Source organism: Papilio polytes, unplaced genomic scaffold, assembly GCF_000836215.1.
Source record: "Papilio polytes unplaced genomic scaffold, Ppol_1.0 DF824269.1, whole genome shotgun sequence".
In the NCBI taxonomy this organism is placed as follows: Eukaryota; Metazoa; Arthropoda; class Insecta; order Lepidoptera; family Papilionidae; genus Papilio; species Papilio polytes.
Window position 1 is genome coordinate 419,110 of NW_013524935.1, and position 21,977 is coordinate 441,086.

The 21,977-nt window shown below is 33.2% G+C and overlaps 1 protein-coding gene across 1 annotated transcript in view; it reads right to left on the bottom strand.

Annotated features, from left to right (window-relative positions):
• Nucleotides 1–21,977, bottom strand: part of LOC106106615 (uncharacterized protein CG3556) — a 41,207-nt gene that overhangs the window by 3,290 nt on the left and 15,940 nt on the right. The window contains exons 2-7 of the mRNA XM_013287224.1: nucleotides 5,167–5,240; nucleotides 4,514–4,716; nucleotides 3,928–4,025; nucleotides 3,273–3,520; nucleotides 2,417–2,577; nucleotides 871–1,087 (exon numbers count right to left, since the gene is read on the bottom strand). Of these exons, the coding sequence (XP_013142678.1) occupies nucleotides 871–1,087; nucleotides 2,417–2,577; nucleotides 3,273–3,520; nucleotides 3,928–4,025; nucleotides 4,514–4,716; nucleotides 5,167–5,233 (994 nt within the window). The 5' untranslated portion in view covers nucleotides 5,234–5,240. The remainder of the gene's footprint in view (nucleotides 1–870; nucleotides 1,088–2,416; nucleotides 2,578–3,272; nucleotides 3,521–3,927; nucleotides 4,026–4,513; nucleotides 4,717–5,166; nucleotides 5,241–21,977) is intronic.

Genomic DNA, 21,977 nt, shown 5'->3' on the forward strand with positions numbered 1-21,977 from the left:
TGACAAATGTAAACAATAAAATAAAATTTATGATTTTATGCGTATGAAGTCGTAAGGGAACAGCTAGTTATCTGTAGAAAACATAAAAATGTTTTTGACTTTGTAAAGGTTTTGGGGTCATTTTGTAGAAGATTTTAGACGTAGAGGACACATCAAAGATTTAATACTTAATTTCTGCAAATCAATAACCTAGTCATTAAGAGGAATAGAGTGTAGTTTTAGTATTCTTTTAACTTTTAATTTTGACCTCTTTAAATTTACTTTTTAATTTCAGTATTGTTGTATCTTAAATATTGTATTGTATTTTGACTGTATGAATTTTAATTTTTTATATGTAGTCAAAATTTTCTAGTATATATAGTATTTTAAATTTAATTATAACTATTACAATATTTTTAATAAAGTTAAATATAGTAATAAATGATAGACATAATATGAACTGAGATGGATAGAAATAAGATTTTAATGTTAATTTAAATTTTAACTTAAAAAAAAAAACAATAAAATAATAAAGATACACCCGCCAGGTACTTCACTAAAAATGTGTTAGGGGAACAACAGAGTAGCACAGACCATAAAAAATGGTAATCTTTTTAGGTGCTGTTTTCACAATTTTAAATGAAGTGAAAGCGAAATTGGAATGAAAACAAAATGAATTTAAAATGGAAGGAAAATTTAATAAAATTTAAATGAAAAGGAAATGAAAATTAAATGAAAATGAAATAAAAACAAAATGAAAACGAAATGAAAATTAAACGAAAATGAAACGAAAATGAAATTAAAACGAAATGAAAACGAAATGAAAATGCATTATTATCATTTGCTTTTATAACTACTGGGTGCAAATCAGTATATCTAAAGGGCACTGACCGAGTGGTTCGTGTCTGCTGTCGAGCAGCTTGTCGCTGCAGTGCGGCGGCCTGACGGCGGCGAGCGAGGCGGGCGTGAGCGCGGCCACCGCGGCCGCGGTCTTCGCCACGTCCCCCCACCCGCCGTCCGGCCCCTGCCGCTCCCCCAGCCACTTCCTCGCCGCCGGCAGACTCCAGTGCTGGTGCGCGCCGGGCCCGCTGTCTGAATCTTCTAAAGCCTGGAATGAGAGGATTCTAATTTATTACACTTAGTTCCCTTGCGACTTCATCTGCATAAATTTATGAATATTTTACGTTATTCATCATCATCACCAGCTCACTATACGTCCCCACTGAGGGGCTCGCAGCCTACCCTAAGTAAGGGTGACTAGGCCATAGTCAACCACGCTGGCCCACTGCGGGTTGGTTGACTATTTTTATTGTTTACATGTGTCAAATTATCAATTGCAAATGTCAAAATAACATGACGATGACAAACTATGGCAATCTTGCTTCCTTGATGTTGGCAGCAACTTATGGTCTCTTTCCCACGTTAGGGTTTTTATCTAAAATATTTACCCCCAATATTTTAATGGCGTGAAAATATATACCCTAAAGCGTGATGTAAGTGTAAGGCGTTTTATTAAAAAATATATTATTCAAAAATATACTGTAATTGTTGACATCTTAAGCAACAAAAAAGTGTGTAATTACGCTTTATTATAATAAGTATAATTATAAAAGTATAGATATATACTGAATAAAGAGGAAAGATTTGTACTTTTCAAGCAAAAACTACTCGGTCGATTTTAAAAACAATGAATTAAAAACCGTATGCTATTTGCGGCGTTGTTTTATTGGTTTCAATAAAAACCCTTAACCAAATAGATATTAGTTGTCAGGAGAATAAAATTGTCCTTTATAATCTTAAAATTGGACAAATAGTTTAGAAGATATCGCGAACATAAACAATAAGGGTAACCGAAAAATCAGGTCACAAAGTACCGGACTCAGAAATTTCGAATCTTGCATCAGTAGATATCTGTTATTATGTAGATTACTAAACGTAAAAATAAATAATTTTGAATAATATTTAGTTAAAAATTATCTTTTTGTAATTTAAAAGCGGCAGAGATTTTTCTTTCAGTTTTTGCGATACCAGGTGTTATACACCCGGTAATAAAGCTATAGCAAGAGATATACCAGGTATTTAAGACCTGGTATCGCATTTCGCATTAAAGAAGACTATATATATGTTTAAAGTGGCAATGGGCGGGCCACGTCGCACGCTGCACAGACAGAAGGTGGACAACAGAAACCACGAAATGGACAGGCCCACCAGGCGCAAGGAAAGTCGGCAGACCAAAACAACCTTGGAAAGACGATATCGTACAAGAAGTGGGAAAAGAATGGATGAAGAAAGGGAAAGATAGGGACTTATGGAAAAGGTTGGAGGAGGCCTATACCCAGAATGGGGTCCAGTTACTGGAATAAAAAGGCAAATAAAAAATATATGTATATTATGTTTGAAATTGAATGATGAAATGGTCTTTTTAAGGTTTCTTTACCTGTATAGCGAGGGCAGTAGTGGTGAGGGAGCCGAAGCTCCCATCAGGGTGCTGCTGGCGCGCCAGCCCCGCCATGGGGCGCCGCACGAAGTGGATCAGACTGCGGTGCCGGTGGTCCTGCACCACGCAGCGCAGCGCCAGGATCACCATCGATATAGTATCTGAAATATTGTAATTAGACAAGGAATTTAAATTATTTAAAATCATTTGTCTTATTTAAACGCTTCTAGTTCTTTAATGTTATCTGTATGATTTACTAGCTGTTATTTCGCGGCTTTTTTACCATGAAATTATATTTTTTTTTTTAATGTTTACATTTGTCAAATTGCAAACGCACAAATGACAACAAAAGTCTTTGACATTGGATAATTATCATTACAATGTCAACCTCACTTCTTTGATATTGTCAGCTTATAGTCCCTTTCCCATATGAAGGTAATTTTCTTCTTTAATTACTAAACTATCGCACAACTGTTGCACGATTGTCGATTGTTTCGCTGCCCATTCAACTGTTTAGTTGCACAACAAAACATCGATTAGTGTACCTCCATAAGCTCATAGAAATCAAAGTGAAACTAAACAACTTTGGTATGATGTAGCTGATAATTATATCGTCGACCGGCTTGTTTTACTGTAAAATTACAATTTTTCTTTTGCTTCAATCTTGTATACACCCAAAGCCTCTTTTGGCGTTGGTCTTTTTCGTAAAACAAGGGTTTTATTACATAAAAACGAATTCATTATACACTTTGTTTCATACGGTCAATAAATTTTTATTTCAACAAACTTTTTAAACAAAAAAAAGGAAATAAAACAAAAAAAAACGATGAAAAACATTTAGTCAAAAATGTCTTACCAAGACTATGGTCCGCAGCAGCATTAGCGATATCCAACAGTCTTCGGATATGCCGGCGGCGAACATGAGCTGCAGACGAACACGCAGCGAGCGTCGCGTACGCGAACTCCAGATCGTGTGGAGGTTCCCTATGGAGGAGTGCGGCCACTAGATCCCGGCCGTGGAAAGAACGCGGGTCCTTACAGAGTGCACCTAGAGCTAGCGTATACGCAGCTAGACGACCTAGAGGTGGAGGTGACTCGTGATGTCTGGGGAAATTATTAAATTTGTGTTAAAACGTGGTTATATATGTACAATGTAGCGAAAGTTTTCTAGATTTTATAATTTGATTGTGACATGATCTTTATATCAATAAAAAGGATGCGAAAGAACTATATCCTGGTTTATTATTTGTTTGATATAAAACACTGGCCGTTCAGATTTATAGCTTAACAGCTTTCGACCGCGACTCAGTCTGAGTGGAATTAAAATAAAAACAAAAGTAAATATCCTATGTGTTCTTCCAGACTAACTCCTACATCTATGCCAAATTTAGTCAAGAGCTTTTCAGCCGTTTAGGCTACAGAATCATCTATCCATCTAAACTTTCACATTTATTAAGTAAGAAGCAAGATTTCCATTTTCGTATTTTCAGTAAGTATTGATTTCTACTTACTTAGACATCATCAGCAATATCTCAATCTCCATCTGTTTAGCTGACAGCTGCATCTCCAATCCTTGCTGTTCTATTTCCTTGCCTGTATTATTAGCCAGCTGAAATACACAAGACGACATTTTTAGGAACATTGTTAACAATTTAACTAGCTGTTTTTCGCGACTTCGTGTACGTCAAATTTAAAGAATATAGCCAACGTTAGTCAGCGATAACATAGCTTTTTAACGGTGATAGAATCTTTGAAATCGGCAATGTAGTTTTTTTTTTTGTAGTTATTTCAATACATACAAAAATACAAATCTTCCCTCTTTACAATATTAGTATAGATAGGTGTTATTCTCTATACTCTTAAGGATTATTGAATATAATAATTCGTCTATAAAAGAGTCATTTCATGCCCTGCGCTTAAATGTTTTTAGAAATCACTAGTGAATTTTTAGTAGGATAGTTTTTATCTGTTAAAACAAAGGACACTTTGTTTTCCTTGCTCGTCATAGTAACAGTTATGTCATATTTTAATTAAATCAGTATTTATTGCAGTTTTTAATTCATTTAAACTTACATCTTCTGGAAAATATAAGTATACCTGTAACGTGAGCATAACATGATGAGTGTCATTCCCCCAGCCCCAATCCAGCTGCCGGTGCTGCAAGAGGTACTGCAGTGCCTTCTGTATCGCCTGACCCTCGTTTAATGTCTCTGTCTCCCACACCACTGTTGTCGGCGCTGGCGTCGTACTGGTTGTTGTAGTCGGAGCTTTAGTTGTTAAAGTTGTAGGTGATTCGGTTTCTGTAATTTGAGTTTTATTTTCTTTAGCAATGTTATATTTTTTTCGAAAATTATCCTGATCTAATTCAGCACGAGATGATATATGTCTTACAATAAACGACTGGGTATGTAAGGTACTTTTAGAACGACCTTTGGCTTTGTTGTGCGATTGTCGATTGTTTCGCAGCCAATTCAACTGTTTAGTTGGACAACTAAAAATCGAGTTGTGTGTACCTTCATATGAGTTTATAGCAATCAAAACGAGACTAAACAGTTGTGCGCTCTTATAGAGCAAATAAATTGTAAGACAATTTACAAAAATAGATCGCACAGACTTTATCTATCTTATGTGAACTCTGGCATAATTATCTTTTTTTCTTGAATCAATCTATCGAATTTAGACTCGACTTTGATGATGAGATATTTGTCCATAGCGGCCTTTTTCCTCTAAATTTTAACATTTCAACTCACCAGTTTGAGCATATGCATGCGTCAGCAACACAAGCTGTATCAAAAACAATGCGACCCGTCCGTACATTGTTAATCTGTAACAAGAAGAATTTAAAAATTTTAATTCACATGTTCATGCTTATTATATTACTAATATTATAGATGCGATCATTTAGATGGATGGATGTTTATTATAGTTGAACGGATCTAGATGTAATTTGGCATAGATGTAGAGGATAGGATAGTCTGGAAGTACACATATACTTACTTTGGTTTTTATTATTTTCTTACGGACGAATTCGCGGACGAAAGCTAGCTTATAAATATTGAAAGGAAAGTGTATACTTTGTCGAAGGTATGTAATACATATTTCGCTTTTAGTATGGCCTCGTCGAGAAGTCTGAGTGAAATACAAAGGGAATCTATTCTGGCGCGCTCAACAATACCCGTTTGATATGACGCTTGATGGATTAAACTCCGCCAACATTCTGTTACCCTGGTAAGCTAACACACATGTATATGAAGAATTTATTAATAAACTAGCTTTTGCCCGCGACACGGTCCGTACTTTTAAAAAACAATAGTGAGTAGACTATGTGCTTTTTCAGACTGTCTTCTACATCAGTATCAAATTTCAGCGAAATCCGTTAAGAAGTTTAGGCAACAAACTCTAGCAAACATCCGTATATCCATCTAACCTTTCAGATTTTCAATATTAGTAAGATAGTATAGTAAAAGAGTATTTAATTAAAAAAAAACATAGTTCAGTAACTAACCGAAAACTGGACGACGCATTTAAATTTTATAAATTAACTAGCTATAAAATGTGAAAATTCCAACAAAAATATCACCAACAAGCTGGTAATAACGCGTTAACTTGAGCATACTTCAAAGGTTGGGGCGAGGCGTGTCGCCGGTGCGTTAGAGCATCGACTTATTTTCCGTCTGCTGCACTAATTGAAGAGGCGACCGCACTCACCTGTGAAAACTTCATGTTACCTGCCTGCTTTAACGCCGATCATCTTATAATTGCCTATTACTTTAAAGTAAACACTACACTATCCATAATCAAGTACTTCATAGCATCTCATTGAGATCGGGCGTACATCTTTGAACAAACTACCGCACAACTGTAATACGATTGTCTGTTTTCCTGCCAACTAAACTGTTTAGTCGCACAACTAAAAATCAAATCGTGTGCACACTTCCATATAAGCTCGTAGGTATCATAGCGCGCAAACACTTGTGCGATAGTTTAATCAAAAGTGTGCGTGCTCCAAACGTTTTTTTTTATTGTAAAGGTCATAAATCATAAATCAAGGTCATTCCTGTATCATTTATTTCAAAAATAAGAATATTATATACAAAATACTTTATAAATTTACTCGCGTACCATTAAATGCTGTTTAATATTTCAAGGTCTGATGTCTTTTAAATAACAATAAAATTCAATTACATTCAAAAGTGAACGTAGAAAAGGGCTTGTACTTTTATTTTTGTGAAAGGCAAGCTGTGATTAAGGGCCTCCGAGTGCGGGACGGAATTTTAATAAGAGATACTCCGTTTGAAGAATATTTCGAGCGTTCAAAATTAAATGAATTGTAAAGATTTTCATCGTGTTTTTTGTTTCATTTTGGATTTTGTACATTTACTTATATCCTTTGTGTTCGACATTCAATGTTGCAAGTTTGTAAAAATACGTGACGTTTTTTAGAAAGGAATTCTCTGTCGTTGTGAAATTATTTATCTAAATATCTTTTAAACCAACACGAACACCCTAAATACCAATTCTTTCTTGTCTTAAATATAAAATATATCGATGTACTCTGAAAAAAGAAATTTGCATCCAAAATTTCTTGTCAATTTCTTCGCCATTTATCTTCAAGTATATGTAAATTTGTTTATAAAACAGCGTCGTTATTTTATACGTGAAATATGCATTACCCCACACTCAGAGTGAAGTGTTGAGAGACGAGACAATTTGCATTTTTATAAGTGCCTCAAACAATTTGTTCTGGCTCTTCTGCGTACTTCGTTTTTAAATAATAGAGCAAAGCTTTATGCCAATGATAACATTTATGATTTGATAGTCTTTTGTTTTTGAAGACTAGATTCAAATTTGGAAGCATAAAAACAAAAGACTTAATAGAATTTACATCTGGTTTTAACCATATATCTGCTGCCAAAACTTTTTCATTAAAATAAAAACTACTGAACCGATTTTGAAAAATCTTTCGCCATTAAAAATAATAGTAGAAAGGATAAGATAGAAAAAAATGCTTGTACATAACTAAAACGTGCACCTTAAGCCACACAAATTCACCAAAGTTTAAGATATTTAAGTTTATTAAGTTTTCAGTGAATCAAACATTAACATGGGCTTTTAAATGCATGCACAATAGTATATACTTGTATAGTTCTTAACTTAATAGACAGTACAGACAAGCTGCACTCCGTAAGCCGGCTTACAATGCGTCTTCATCTCACTAATTAAATTAGTGGACTGGTTGCAGTACTTCAGTGTAGTTATAGTCGTCTAGTTATCTATAAACATCGTAATATAAAATTTATCAATTATAATTATAGTAAAGGTGCAAATGGATTCGATATTAATCAGAGAATATTATGGAGTTGTCTTTTCGGTTTGTTAAAGTTTCTTTAAAATAGAACTAGATGGCGTTAATAGCAGATTAGAACGCGTTTGTATTTAGTTAAGCGTAATTCAAAATACTCTTAGATTATGAGTCGTACTTTATGTAAATACGTAATAAATATGATATATCAAATTAAATTAAACAAGTAAATAAATTGTAATGTACACAAACTTAATTTATTATTAGAAATAACCGTAGAATATTTAAAAGGTCGACACTTCGATCCCGTATCAGTATGCAAATGAGAGAAGGGAGCACGATGCTTAATTACGGCGGTATAATTGATGGGCAGTTGTTGAACGCGGGTTTTAATTACTTTTGTACAAAGAAAATGCTTCATATATCCAAACACAAACTGTATAGTGCTATTTATTGGAAATGAATGTTCAGTTACACATTGAAAAGTCAAACTGCAATATGATTGGTACGAGGTGAGTCATTTTTATAGTAACGTGAATTCTATTATGATTTGATTGTTCACATTCCTTTCAGGAGTGTTACAAGAGTAAGAATAGAGTCGGGTAAAAAATCTTCTCTACTCTTTTTGGTGGTTCTTTCACTGTATTTTAGTTACTGGCTGTAGCTATCGACTTCACCCGCGCAAAATTAGAAAAATATAGCTTATCTTACTCACAGATAAATTACCATTCTAACGGTGAATAATACAAAAATACAAATCTTTCCTCTTTATAATATTAGTATAGGTAATAGAAAATAAATCTTGTATACCAGTACCCCTTCATTATGATGTATCATCATCCACTTGCCCTTATCCCTTATGGAGGGTCGGCACAGTATGTGCTGCTCTTCCATACATCTCTATCAGCCGTCATATCTGAATCCACTCCTTTCTTAAGCATATCTTCCTTCACACAATCCATCCATACTTTCTTCGGTCTTCCTCTTCCTTTGTAGCCATCCACATTCAATCTCAACACTTTCTGGTTTATGTCCCCATCATTTCGTCGCATAATATGTCCATACCACGCTAACCTTCATTATGATGTATATAGTCGGATTTTATATACCCAGAATAAAGGAACGTTTTATCTTAATATCATCTTCCCCGAGATAAGCCACGGGTCCGAAGACCACGGAGTACGGAAATAATTATGCAAAACGATTGAACGACCCTACGCCGCTAAATAACTGAGATAAATTCAAATGTATTACACCAATAGAACCGAGCCTAACATTCTATAAGTAAAATTCTCTTTCAACTATAGCAGAGCGATCGTGTAAGAGAAAATGGTACACACATTGTTCATGGAAATAGCAATCGCTTACTAAACCGCACCAGTTAAAGGGGGTATAAGGATATTAGCATATAGTAAAGACTAGCTTTCTTTCTCGAATCTGTCTGCGTGGAAAAGTAAATAGCCTATGTGTTCTTCCAGACTTTGCTCTACCAAATTAACCATCCGTTAGTAAGAAGTAAGTTTGTAAACGAAGAAAAGACATTACGCCTTTATGGTTTAAGAAATGATGTTTTTATGGTATCGGGGGGGGGGGATCTTCAAAAGATACCCTGTCTTTTATAAAAATATATATCATTAAGAAATGGCGTATAAGAACAAACAATATTGCTTAAAACTTTTGTATTATAAAACCAATATCTTCTATGAATCTGTTGACAAAAGCTAAAAACAGCAAGAAAGAATACTAGAAATAAATGTAGGTATTTCAAATGTCGTCGAACGTATAACCTGTAATTAAGCTCGAAGTAAAACTGTGTCGACTCGACCTTTTGCTAGAAAATACCGTTACGGTTCTCTGAGAGCCTGCTACTGTTTCACTCTACCTGACCTATTTACGTAGTAATTTAAACCTTTACTTTTTTTAATAATGATTTAAAAAACTTGTCGTTTACTCAATACCATCAAAAATAAAGTAACTTAACGAAAAACGTCAAAATGTAAAATTAAATGTTCCATTACAGTTTAATTAACGAAAAATTATTGTATAATTTATTCTAATGAGATAAAATAAAAGTTAGTATCAAAAAATACTAATTTTGAACTCTTAGATTTTTAACCAAGATTTCCACTTGCATTTTACGTTCTAAAAACTGTTTACGACAAATGTAACAACGCAAAAATATCTCAACATTAATTTAAGAAACTTAAAATCACTCTAATGTTATAAATGCGAAAGTTTAGATGGATGGATGTTGCCTAGCTGGTTGAAATTTGACATAGATGTAGAAGATAGCCTGGAAGGAAACCTACTCACTTTTGGTTTTTTTTAATTCCACGCGGACGAAATCGCGGGCAAAAGCTGTTTCATAAATATACAAAAAATTAAAAAATCAATATACAATTTGTTTCACCGTAATTTAAGTGTAGTTTTACTAAAACATTACTAACTTCGTATATTCACATACTTTGATATTATTTCAAACTGACGAACCAGACAGGAAACGACCGTCCACGGCGGCGTCGCTTTTTACACTGAAGCTTTTTGCAACTTAGAGATGAGTTTTATTAAATAGAGCAGCGCCTTTTTCATCATAGAGCACACCTGCCACCGATCTATGAATCTTCATTAACAATATCGAAAAATAACTTTTTCAAGTAGACAAATAATCAATTTTGACGTTCAGATAATATTGATTGATCTTGAGGCTTAAGTTTTTTGGATAAGGATTTTTCTTCTAATTCAAAACATATTCACCTTTTAATGAAACCATGGTACAATTATCTCGCATTTTTTAACTTCATATATTTTGCTTCACGCGGACGTGGTCGAGAGCAACAACTAGTATCTTATATTTGTATTTTCGATACTAAACACAAGTATGTATGTATATTGTATATATCCCCATATATTTATTTCCTTCATCGCACACACAAACGCACACAAGTCTACGCAACAATACACAAACACACACACACATACACATGAGTGCAATGATGGGTTATATTATAATATAAGATATATCTCAACTGCCCCCTGTATCATACACTGAATCATGTAATAATAGTTAAGGGGAGGCTGAAAACCAGCGCGACCTTTAGTGACAAGCTGGAGGCCGCATCAGCTGAGCCTTTTGGCCAAGGGTTTTTTTTATTTTTATTACAGTAACTAATATGTTTTGTAAGTTTTGTTCTTTTTTATAATTCTTTTGGTCCATAAATAGTGTTTTATTTATTATTATTTATGTAATGTGTTATTTACTATAGTTAATTTACCATTTGAATACCTTTCAATACATTAAATGTTTAAATACACATCTTCAGAATGTAAACATACCTCGTACAATACTTAAGGTGAATTTCCACTACGAAATGTACATATTGTTTTCTACAGAGATTTAAATTGGATGAGGATGTAAGCGAGTTTTTAATCAGTGGAAACGCTTTTAAAGTTTATTGCATTATGTTAGCCGTTGCTATAAAAGTAGCACAGTCATTCTGTCAGTTTATATTTTTAGGAATAATTAAACACTCACTCGTCACGTTCCCACGTCGAATACAAACAACGAAACGTATAAAATTAAAAAGTATGTGCTTTTTATTTCAACTGTTCTGTTTTGAACGTGACATTTTAGACAACTCGTGAAAAGTGGAACAAATGAAAAGCGTTTACGGCGGAATGAAAAATTATGTGTGACAGAATATCCCTTTGTATTCTTTCCATTATTAAAGACTAGTTTTAGCCCGTGACTCCGTCAGGGTGGTAAAAAAAAGATAAGTCTTCTTCCAGACTATCCTCTACATCTGTGCCAAATTTCATCGAGATCCGTTCATCAGTTTAGACTACAAACATTCATCCATTCATCTAATCACATCTTACTAATATTGTAAATGCGAAAGTTTAGATGGATGGATGTTTGTTAGCGTTTGTAGCCTAAACGGCTGAACGGATCTACATGAAATTTGGCACAGGTTTAGAGCATAGTCTGGAAGAACATATAGGCTACTTATTATCCCGGGAATAGTTACGGTTCCCGTGAGATTCATTAAATTAGTTTTTTAATGTTTCTCTTCTCGATCATTCTGCAACGGTTCAACATATCTTATTGAAATTTGGCACAGATATAAAACAAAGTCTGGAGTACACATGGGATAAGCTTCATCCCCGAGAAATCTCCGGTTCCCGAAGGATACTTAGCTATTTGTAATTTATATAGTTCGTATGTTTTCTTATACCACGCGGAGGATGTTGCGGGCAACAGCTCGTTTATAATATTAGTAATATACCGGATAGAGTCACAATTTAGACAGGAAGTAGGGTTTCAAAAAGTCCTACATGAACCTGAAGTCAGGAATGGTTGTCAATAGTACTCGGCGATGTAGTTCTAGAATTATGAATATAGAAAACAAAAGAAGTACTAACAAAAATCAAACAAAATGAGACCCACCTGCAAGCACTACCTTTCGGATAAAAAATGAATTATCAAAATCGGTAAACTAGCGGCGGAGTTATGACGTAACACACGTATAAAAAAACATACAGACGAATAGAGTACCTCCGGGGAAGTCGGTCAAAAATAGAACTCAACATTGAGTATATATTACATTTGAATATATGCTAAAAACATTGAAATGAATTGTACAATAACAGAATGAATTCATTAGTATAATGGATTAATCGCTAAGTGAGGTGGACGCGATGTCCATTTATTTACTCATCGCTTAGAGTATTACAATCTACCTAAAATACATTTGCATGAAATGTGTTAGATTAAAGGAAAATAGATTATTTACATACGATACATCTTCTCCTTCTTTCCATACTTAAATCTCTTTATAACTTTTTTTTATAAAATAAGGTGGCAATCGGCCACCTGAATCCACCGAAATGAAAAGCAACCGCAGCCCGTAAACATCCGCAATTGCAGATGCGTTGCCTACCCTTAAGGAGGAGACGCACATAAAGAGGACATTTCCCCTTCCCATGCGTCTTCTCCACCGTCAAATCCACTTTTCCTTCCCATCCTTTACTCATTAGGAAAGGCTAAAAGAGGAGAGGGACTAAAATTAGGCCTCCGGCACCACACTCATCAGACGAAACTCGGAATTGCTTCCACTTCACGCCTGATTTCTGTGTGGTCGTGGTATTTCACCAGGAGAGCCGTTGAAGCGGGCTCTACCACTTTTAACTGAGTAGAGATCGAATAATCTATTTCCAAAATAAAATATCATCAACTAAATTTTATACAATACGCAAAAACACTAAACCATAGTAAAAACAAACGCTATATAGCGTTAGTTACCTTTCACGTAATCGATTCTTCAGACGGCAAGTATTTTTCAATCTACAATCTCGTCGAGCGGACTAGCAATTTCCCGCGGGTACGCCTGTCTGACGCCGCTACACTGTTCATTTATTAAGAATCCATTGTGTCTGTTGCTGAGCCGATTGAAAATGTGAATACATGTAAGGATGGCAATCAAGCAAATCTTTACTAATATTATAAAGAAGAAAGATTTGTATTTTAGTACGTATTGAAATAACTCAAAATCTACTGGTGCGATTTTAGAAATTCTTTCACCGTTGCAAAGATAATTTACCTGTGAATAACACAGGCTATATTTTTTTAACTTCAAGCGGGCGAAGTCGCGAACAACAGCTAGCATTTTATACTTTTTCTTGTGTTTAAGACCTTATAAAAAGTATACTTTGGGTAATCAATTGCCAATACATATAAATGCATTTACGCCTTCTTTAGTCGATCAAAAACGATTACGAATTACGATGCAATAATTGCAGGCGCAAGGAATGTTGCATTGTTAAGGATATTTTTGTAGACATAGTTGTAGAACTCGTAGCTAGACCGTAGCAATTCGTAGCGATCCCGGAACAGTTGCTACGTCGAGTGGCACTCATCTACGAGTTACGCTTTCAGACATGGAAGGTTGAACGATGCATTTCTAATGGTAGGGTGTAAAAGTGAGGGGTAGATTTTCTCTTTCTCACTCCTTGTTAGTTTTATTTACGTGACATATACTATTCATTAACAATAATATATGTTCTGAGAACTGTTTCAACTTCTTTTTTTTATGTATTTAAGACGTTGTACACGTTTTTATAAATACATATATGTCGATTTTTATTGATAAAGACAGATAGATTTGCATGTACTATTTTAAAGCACTGTATTTTTAAATTCTATCTAGATTTCAAATGTTAGTGCTCTTTACATTTTTAATTTTGCATCTCTCATCTCAAGCATCATATCGAGGAATGCAGCTGCATCAGTATTAAAAAAATATGAATTGTAAATGAATTTCCTCTTTCAGTTTATACAGTAACAAGGATCTCTCGCTGCGGTCTGAAAATACTCGAGCACCACTTGACACGGATGCTGTAACTATGTTGATTTATTTTTAATTCGATTTGTTTTTTTATACACAGCCTACAGTTATTTAAAACTAAATAATGAACAAAATGAAATTGAATTTAATTATTTTATTCCACTGATTACTTTAGTCTATACTTAATATTATAAATATCAAAGATTTGTATTTCTGTATGTATTGAAATAACTCAAAAATACTAGGCCGATTTCAAAAAGTCTTTCACCATTAAAAAGCTACGTTATCAGTGAATAACTTAGGCTACGATTTTTTTTATTTTACGCGGGCAAAGCCAGCAACATCTAGTTATTAGTAAATAAATAATGAATTGATATGTGTAATTTTACTTCTTACTTATCATACTAATAATATAAATGCGAAAATTTAGATAGATGGATGGATGTTTGTTAGAGTTTGTAGCATAAACGGCTAAACGGATTTTGATGAAATTTGGCATAGATGTAGAGGATAGTCTGGAAGGACATAGACAACCTATTTTTGTTTTTTTTAATTCCACGCGGACGGAGTCGCAGGCGATAGCTAGTTCAAAAGGAAATTAAGTTATTAAACTTATTTTATTTCTACAGATTAAGCTTCACGAAAATTAAGAAATATTCTCATTTTGAACCATTTACAATCTTGCATCTTATAAAACTTGGACTGTGCTGCAATGAATATTTAATAAATGAAATCTACGCCAGACAGACAGACGTTCTCAAGGGAAATTGCAGGTAAGTTAACTCAATGAGACTGCATATTGAAAAATTGTTGACAATAACAACACTTCTATAAGTTTTAGGGATTGTTATATACATTTAAACATAGAAATAGAAATAATTTTATTGAAAAACAAGAGATTAACAATTACAATAACAGTTATACCAACTAAAAGATAATTACAAATTGTGGTTATTATACGATTAATCTGGTGATGCCTACACTAGGCAATGCCTGTACCGTGGGCATCGAAAACAGCAGGAAAAATCTTTTCTTACATTAATATTAACTTAAACGCGGATGTTTCAAGAGCACAGTCGTACCATTACTTCACTGTTATTACTATTACCACAGATAATACTATACTAGTACCTATTTATATGTAAAACTTAGTGTTAACAGCTTGTCTTTCTTAGGTTCTATAAATTTAATTCCATTCCTGAAAAGATGATAGCAACTATGTTTAAAAGTTTCAAGCCTTTTACTTTAAAATTCTGTTTCAGAATGAAACAATTCTGCAACGAATCGAAAACTCTTGTATAAATTTATTTATCTTCGTGAATTCAATTTAAATCTAAAGCGAGAGTCGATTTATATTTCAATAGACAACCGGAAACTTCAGTGAAAAGTTGTAAAAAACTTTTAAAGATGAAAAATTTTGTTAAAATATCTTTCATTATAAATGTAGCAAAATGCTAATAAAACCGACATTTTACGTATAAAACACTAGCTGTTGCCTTGCGACTTCATCCGCATAAAATTGTGAAAATTTTATTGTATTGTTTGCCAATGCAAATTATCAATTTCAAATGTCAAAATGACATGACATGATGACAAACCATGGCAATCTTGATTCCTTGATATTGGCAGCAACTTATGGTCTCTTTAACACATTAGGGGTTTTATCCAAAAAATTTAGCCCCTAAGTTTAATGGCGTTAAATTATACAGCTGTAAGCGTGAAGTAAGTATAGGGCTTTTTATTAAAAAAAGAGTTATTCAAAAATATGCTGTAATTGCTGACATCTTTGGCAACAAAGAAGTGTGTGTTTACGGTTTATTATAACAGTATAGATTACAAATAAAATTCAATGTGATACATTTTTATCTCATGACTTCTTTCTTGTGTCAATAGTTTTTCGAATAGAACTAACACTAACATACCAGACAAGTCTTTGACACTATAAGAAAATGATAACATATGTAGATACACGTTAAAATAGCATTATTTTTACATGATAAAATGACTAGTATTTCAACTCTGTATTCGAGTGCGCTGCGACCTGAAAGCTTCACTTGAGATAGAGAGGTTCTCCAGCGGAAGCCGATACGGAATCAGGACGTTTTATGACCTCAATATTGTGTTTTAAAAGTAACTGTAATATTACTTTTTATTCCCAATACAGAAACACATTTACAAATAAATCTGTGACGAAATTACCAAAATAATAAATCAAACGCCTCATGCCCGTAAAACATGAACATCCACTTCGCTTTAGTACTCTCTTTTTTCTTCAACGTTCAGTGTTATATAAATATGCTGCTAATTTTAATTCTCAATTTAAAAGTATAATTCAAGTCTCTGGAATTCACACGTCGCCTTAACGATATAAATATTTCATAGCGATCCATATCAACGAGTATTTCCCCTGAGCCTATCAACGGTAATATTTTTTCCATAATATTTGAGGCAGACGATGTGTTGGAAAATTTCATTTTAAAACACGACCGATGATTAGTTTGATTACAAATATATCGAAAATAAATCATTTTTAATGATATTACTGCTTTATGACCGAATTCCCAAAAGAAGGAGGTACTTAATTCCTCTGTATGCGTTTTTTTCTCTCTTTTTTTCAAAGAGAATAAACAAGCTGATCATATTTTACAAACATTTACAAATGCAGTACTAACATGTTCATCAGTATTTGAGTTTTCATAACCGCTGCTTACGTTGTTTTCTCTTTAAAGTCGTAAAATATTCTTCATTAGTTATTCTACGTTGTATATTAAACGTAGTAAAATCCGAGCAAGAATTTAGACAACTTGGTAAGTTTATTTTATAAATTTCTAAACTACCAAATTCTCGGTACATTTTTCCAGCGTGAATTTTGTACTTTTATTAAAAATTCAAACACAGCTTATATTCGCCTCGTAAATTTGGTGAGTCACTTCCCCTCGGCCGTGTTGTGGTTATTTCGGTCCGTTCTTGGTTAAAATTCATTCTATAAGAAAGCCTTTGTCATATACGATCATGTTAAAATTAAATTTTAACACCGTATATAATTTAACATATTTGTGGCATTTTATTTCGTTCTACATCTCTTATTACAATGCTGATCTTGTTATCTATACTTAATATAATAAAGCGTAAACACACGCTTTAGGTTATATATTTTCACGCTATTAAACTTGGGAGATAAATAAATTGGTAAGAAAACTTCACGTGGTAAAATACAAGCTGCCAACATCAATGTAGCAAGGATGTCATGGTTTGTCATCATGACGTCATTTTGACATTTGCAATTTGACAAATGTAAACAATAAAATAAATTATTCATAATTTTATGCGGATGAAGTCGCACGAGAACAGCTAGTTTTCAATAATGTAATATCGTTGTGGAATTATGATCATGACAATGTTATTCTGTAAATCACAAATAATGCTGCCAGAGTTTAAGAAAAACTCTTTCAAAACAACAAATACGTTTACAAAAAGTATTTGAACTTGTCCCCTTTCGGATAGCAATGCTATTTGCTATTTCAACTTCGCTAAGTTTATTTTAACATAACTTTGTGAATATTTTCCGATGTGTAACATCAAAGAAACATAAAGGAAAATTACGAATAACCTTACTAAAGGTACTTTCTTTTACTAATGCCAAATAACATTATATTTCTATGTAAAAATATACCAAAGAGATGAAACAATTTTATAAGCTTTGACATTAATGATGTTACATTGTTGTTGATGTTACATTTTGTGATGATTCTTATTCTCTTTCTGACAGAAAGAGATAGCAGACCAATTTAACGGTAAAACATTTACTTTATCTGACGGTGCTGTGCCTACAATACCTATCTCTTTCTTACTCACCATAGTTATATTGTTTCTCTCTATCGTGTAACGAAATAAGTGTAAACGTGACTATAATCAAATATCCTCTCGTTCTCATTAAAATATTTATCAATCTTGGTAACATTTTTGAATTTTATATTTAGAAATTAACAGACTAATGATCCAACCACTCATCCGCCCTGGCTTAAGGCACCCTAATTAATATCTCGTTACGGCGTCCGGACGTTTTCATTTTTTCATTTAGAACGACGCGGTAAAGCTTGGCTTAATTTATTTAATGATAACTTCATAAAAATATGAAGGATCCTACCGTATGTTGAATTTCAATTTAAATCTTTGAGAATATTCATGAGGTTTTTAGGGTTACGCTTCGCTTAGTAACTAAATTACATACTTCAAATTCTTTGACCGTCGCTGACCCATATTATTGACTTCAACATAGTTATATCTTTCATCATAAGTATGTATTGCCAAGCTGCTTTCGGTATAATTAACTTATTATTTGAAAATCATATTTAGCAAGCTTGTTTTAATAATCATAATTTTTCACAAATACGCACCCCGAGTTTTAGTATCATGGTACAAAAGTGTTGTATATTTGAGTTAAAATGTGTTAGAAATTCTGTCTAATTTTTTATAGTGAGGCCATAAATATGTGTATTAAAAATTTGTCAACGCTTTACCTGTGAAAAGCGAAAGAAGGTGAATATTATGGGTATGAATATTATATATTTTATGGGCATAACGTAGTCTGGGAGCGACGGAAGGTTGCTGCGGGAATACTAACGATCGTAATCTCATCGGCTACTCGCTTCGATATTCCCGCTTTGATTTTAAACAAGATAATTTCATCATGTCTACTTCATTACTAAAATACTTCCCTACTTTTATTAATTACTAGCTATCGCCAGCGACACCGTCCGCGTGGAATAAAAAAAAACTAAAGTAAGTAGCCTATGTGTTCTTTTAGACCATCCTCTACATCTTTACCATTTTTTATCGAAATCCGTTCAGCCTTTTAGGCTACAAACACTAACAAACATCCTTCCATCCATCCTTTAAACTTTCGCATTTATAATATAAGTATGATTTTTTACTACAATTAAGTTTAGAAGTATCAATGTAAAATATATTAGACTAGCTGTTTCTCGTGACTTTACCCATGTTAAATTAAAAATATAACCTTTACATTTATTAGTTAGAATTTTTTAAATCGGCCGAGTCGTTTTTGAGTCACCTCAATAAATTAAAATATAGTAAATAATAGAAGTAAAGAGAATAGTTATGAAGAGTATTTATAGAGACATACGGATCCTGTAAGATCTCGGTCACGTTACAAACAGATGTAGTGAAAGCCTTTGTTATACAAATACATTATACGTAATACAGAAAGCCGGTTCTTTCGGTATTGCTGAGCGAACGTATTTGTTATTTATGCACCATTCTCACCACAAGGCCTCTAAAAGCGAGGCCTTGGAAGTTTACGTATTTCCTTTATATTAAGGCTCAGCTGTAGGAGTTATGGATTCCTGGTACATTTTAGTAAGAAATAAACAGTCCTTTCAAAGCGAGGATGTCTAAAATAACATTTCCGTCAGTTTCTCTTTTGCAAATAGAAAATATGTTTTGAAAATTTTTAGGTTTTCATGTTAGTAAATAAAAGAACTATGTTTTTCATAATTAAAATACAAATGTGATGGGTTAATCTTAATAACTTTTTAAGTATTATGATTAACTAGCTGTTCCCGTGCGACTTCATCGGCATAATATTATGAAAATTTTATTTCATTGTTTACATATGTCAAATTATCAATTGCAAATGTCAAATGACATGACATGATGACAAAGCATGGCAACCTTGTTTCCTTGATGGTGGCAGAAACTTATGGTCTCTTTCCCACATTAGGGTTTGCATCCAAAATATTACCCCCTAGTTTACTGGCGTGAAAATATATAGCCTAAAACGTGACGTAAGTGTAGGGCTTTTTATTAAAAGAAGAATTATTCAAAAATATGCTGTAATTGCTGACATCTTAGGCAACAAAGAAGTGTGTTTTTACGCTTTATTATATTAGTGTAGATTTAAAGTGACATGTATGTTTTACAAAATCTGTATTATAAAAATAAATGTAACCCAACCTACGCCCTACGCGGATGAGCGTTGATCAAACGACTTGAAAACCACGGCCTGTTTAACATTAGAGATGTAACGAGGTAACGATGGATCGTTTGAAGTTCTTATGAACAAAATTAATAATATAAAATACCTCTTTCATGTCTTTTTACATACACGAAAACATTTTAATTGTGATATAGTCAGCTAGATTTTACCAGTATACATTTAAATAACTAAAATTCAAGTAAAACTGAATAAACGTAGTAACTAAAACTTAACAAGCACAAAAGGGTTTGTTAACTTTTTAGCGTTAGTTAAATGTTCTAATTTACAAAGGAGAATGTCAATCGAATCGCTCTAAAGTTAAAATTTTTTGGGAACAATTGGTTTTGTTAAATTTGTAACAAAACTGTGAAAGATTATATTTATTACATTTGACTTTTGCACTTTTTTATTCCTCAGGTGAAAATAAAAACACACCTTGCAGTGTAAATAGTCCTTTAACGTGTATAAGAATTCAGACGTGTTTAAAATGCGTAACCAATTTACATACATGTGTTGAATACATTTATTATACATGGATAAGCAGAAAAATGTAGCGGTTACACCGTTTACAAAATAACACGTAAATTGTCTCAACATACTCTAAATAACATGATACTCAACATAAATGTATGCTGGTTATGTTCATATATACATTTTAGCGCTCCGCTATATTATTGCGAAATGGAAAAAATCGTCTACATCAGGAATTATGCGCTAAAATGACGCATACTTCTAACTATACTATTTCATATAATTTTTACTTTAAAATTACTAGCAACTAATTTTTATTACGCGTTGAAATTTCCATACAATCCCTAAGGTATAAAATATTTATTACCTACGTTTTAATATTAAGTAGTCTTTATTTAGAAAACAAAAGGCTTTTTGAAGCTCAATTCTCACTATAAAGGAGATAAGCTCTTAAAGTTTCAGTTAATTTTCACGAAATAATTCGTTACTTAGTTAATATTAGAATATTTTGAAGATTAATAAGCACATTTTCTCGAAATGAATTTAAATACTATGATAAAATTATAAGTTAATCTTTATTTATATTACACTGTGTACATTAAAGTATGCTAAAGACCCTCTGTAGAAGCGATATCTCGATGTATCGAATATATTATTTGCTGTAAAATCGAGAATCGATAATCCTATCATTTCCACCAAATGTCTTGGAAGGTAACGATAACGCCACCGCGTTTCTTTAACAAAATACCTGTAGAACACTGAATACTACTGAAAAAATATCACAAATTCTTTCACTATTAGAAAACTGCCTTTTTATTCATCATCACGAGTTTGCTATAACGTCCCCACTGAGGGACTCGGAGCCTCAATTATGATGACTAAGCCTCAGTCAACCAGACTGCGTTGGTCCATACATATTTTAGAATTTCTTCGCCGACAAATGCTTGCATCACGATGTTTGATGACGTTTTCTTTCACCGTAAGAATGTTGAGTAAATTATGTACGTATAAAATTCGACAATCACATTGGTATATGGCGGGATTAGAACCCAAGATTTGATTACAAGTCAAGTGCTCAAACCCTTGAGCCACCGACGCCCCAACAATACACAAACACTACAATATTCATCAATGGGAAGGGTTAATGACGGAGAAGATATGCTACCTTATTTGACAAGCGAAGCTGGAGCTGATCGCTAGTTAATAAAGATTTCGTTATCATTGCATTGTCGTAGTAGTTTTCAGGAAATTGAAATCGCTCACAGATGGAGCATACCAATATACAAAGATATTCAATTTCTCTCGCGTCTCGCATATTTTCTTTGCTAACGGAAATTATTTTTAAAGAAAATTGCTTTGACTATTTTTACTGTAAAGTTCAGAATTTTTAAATAAAATAAACTTAAAAATCCAGTTTGATATCTTATTTATATTTGATAGAATACTAAT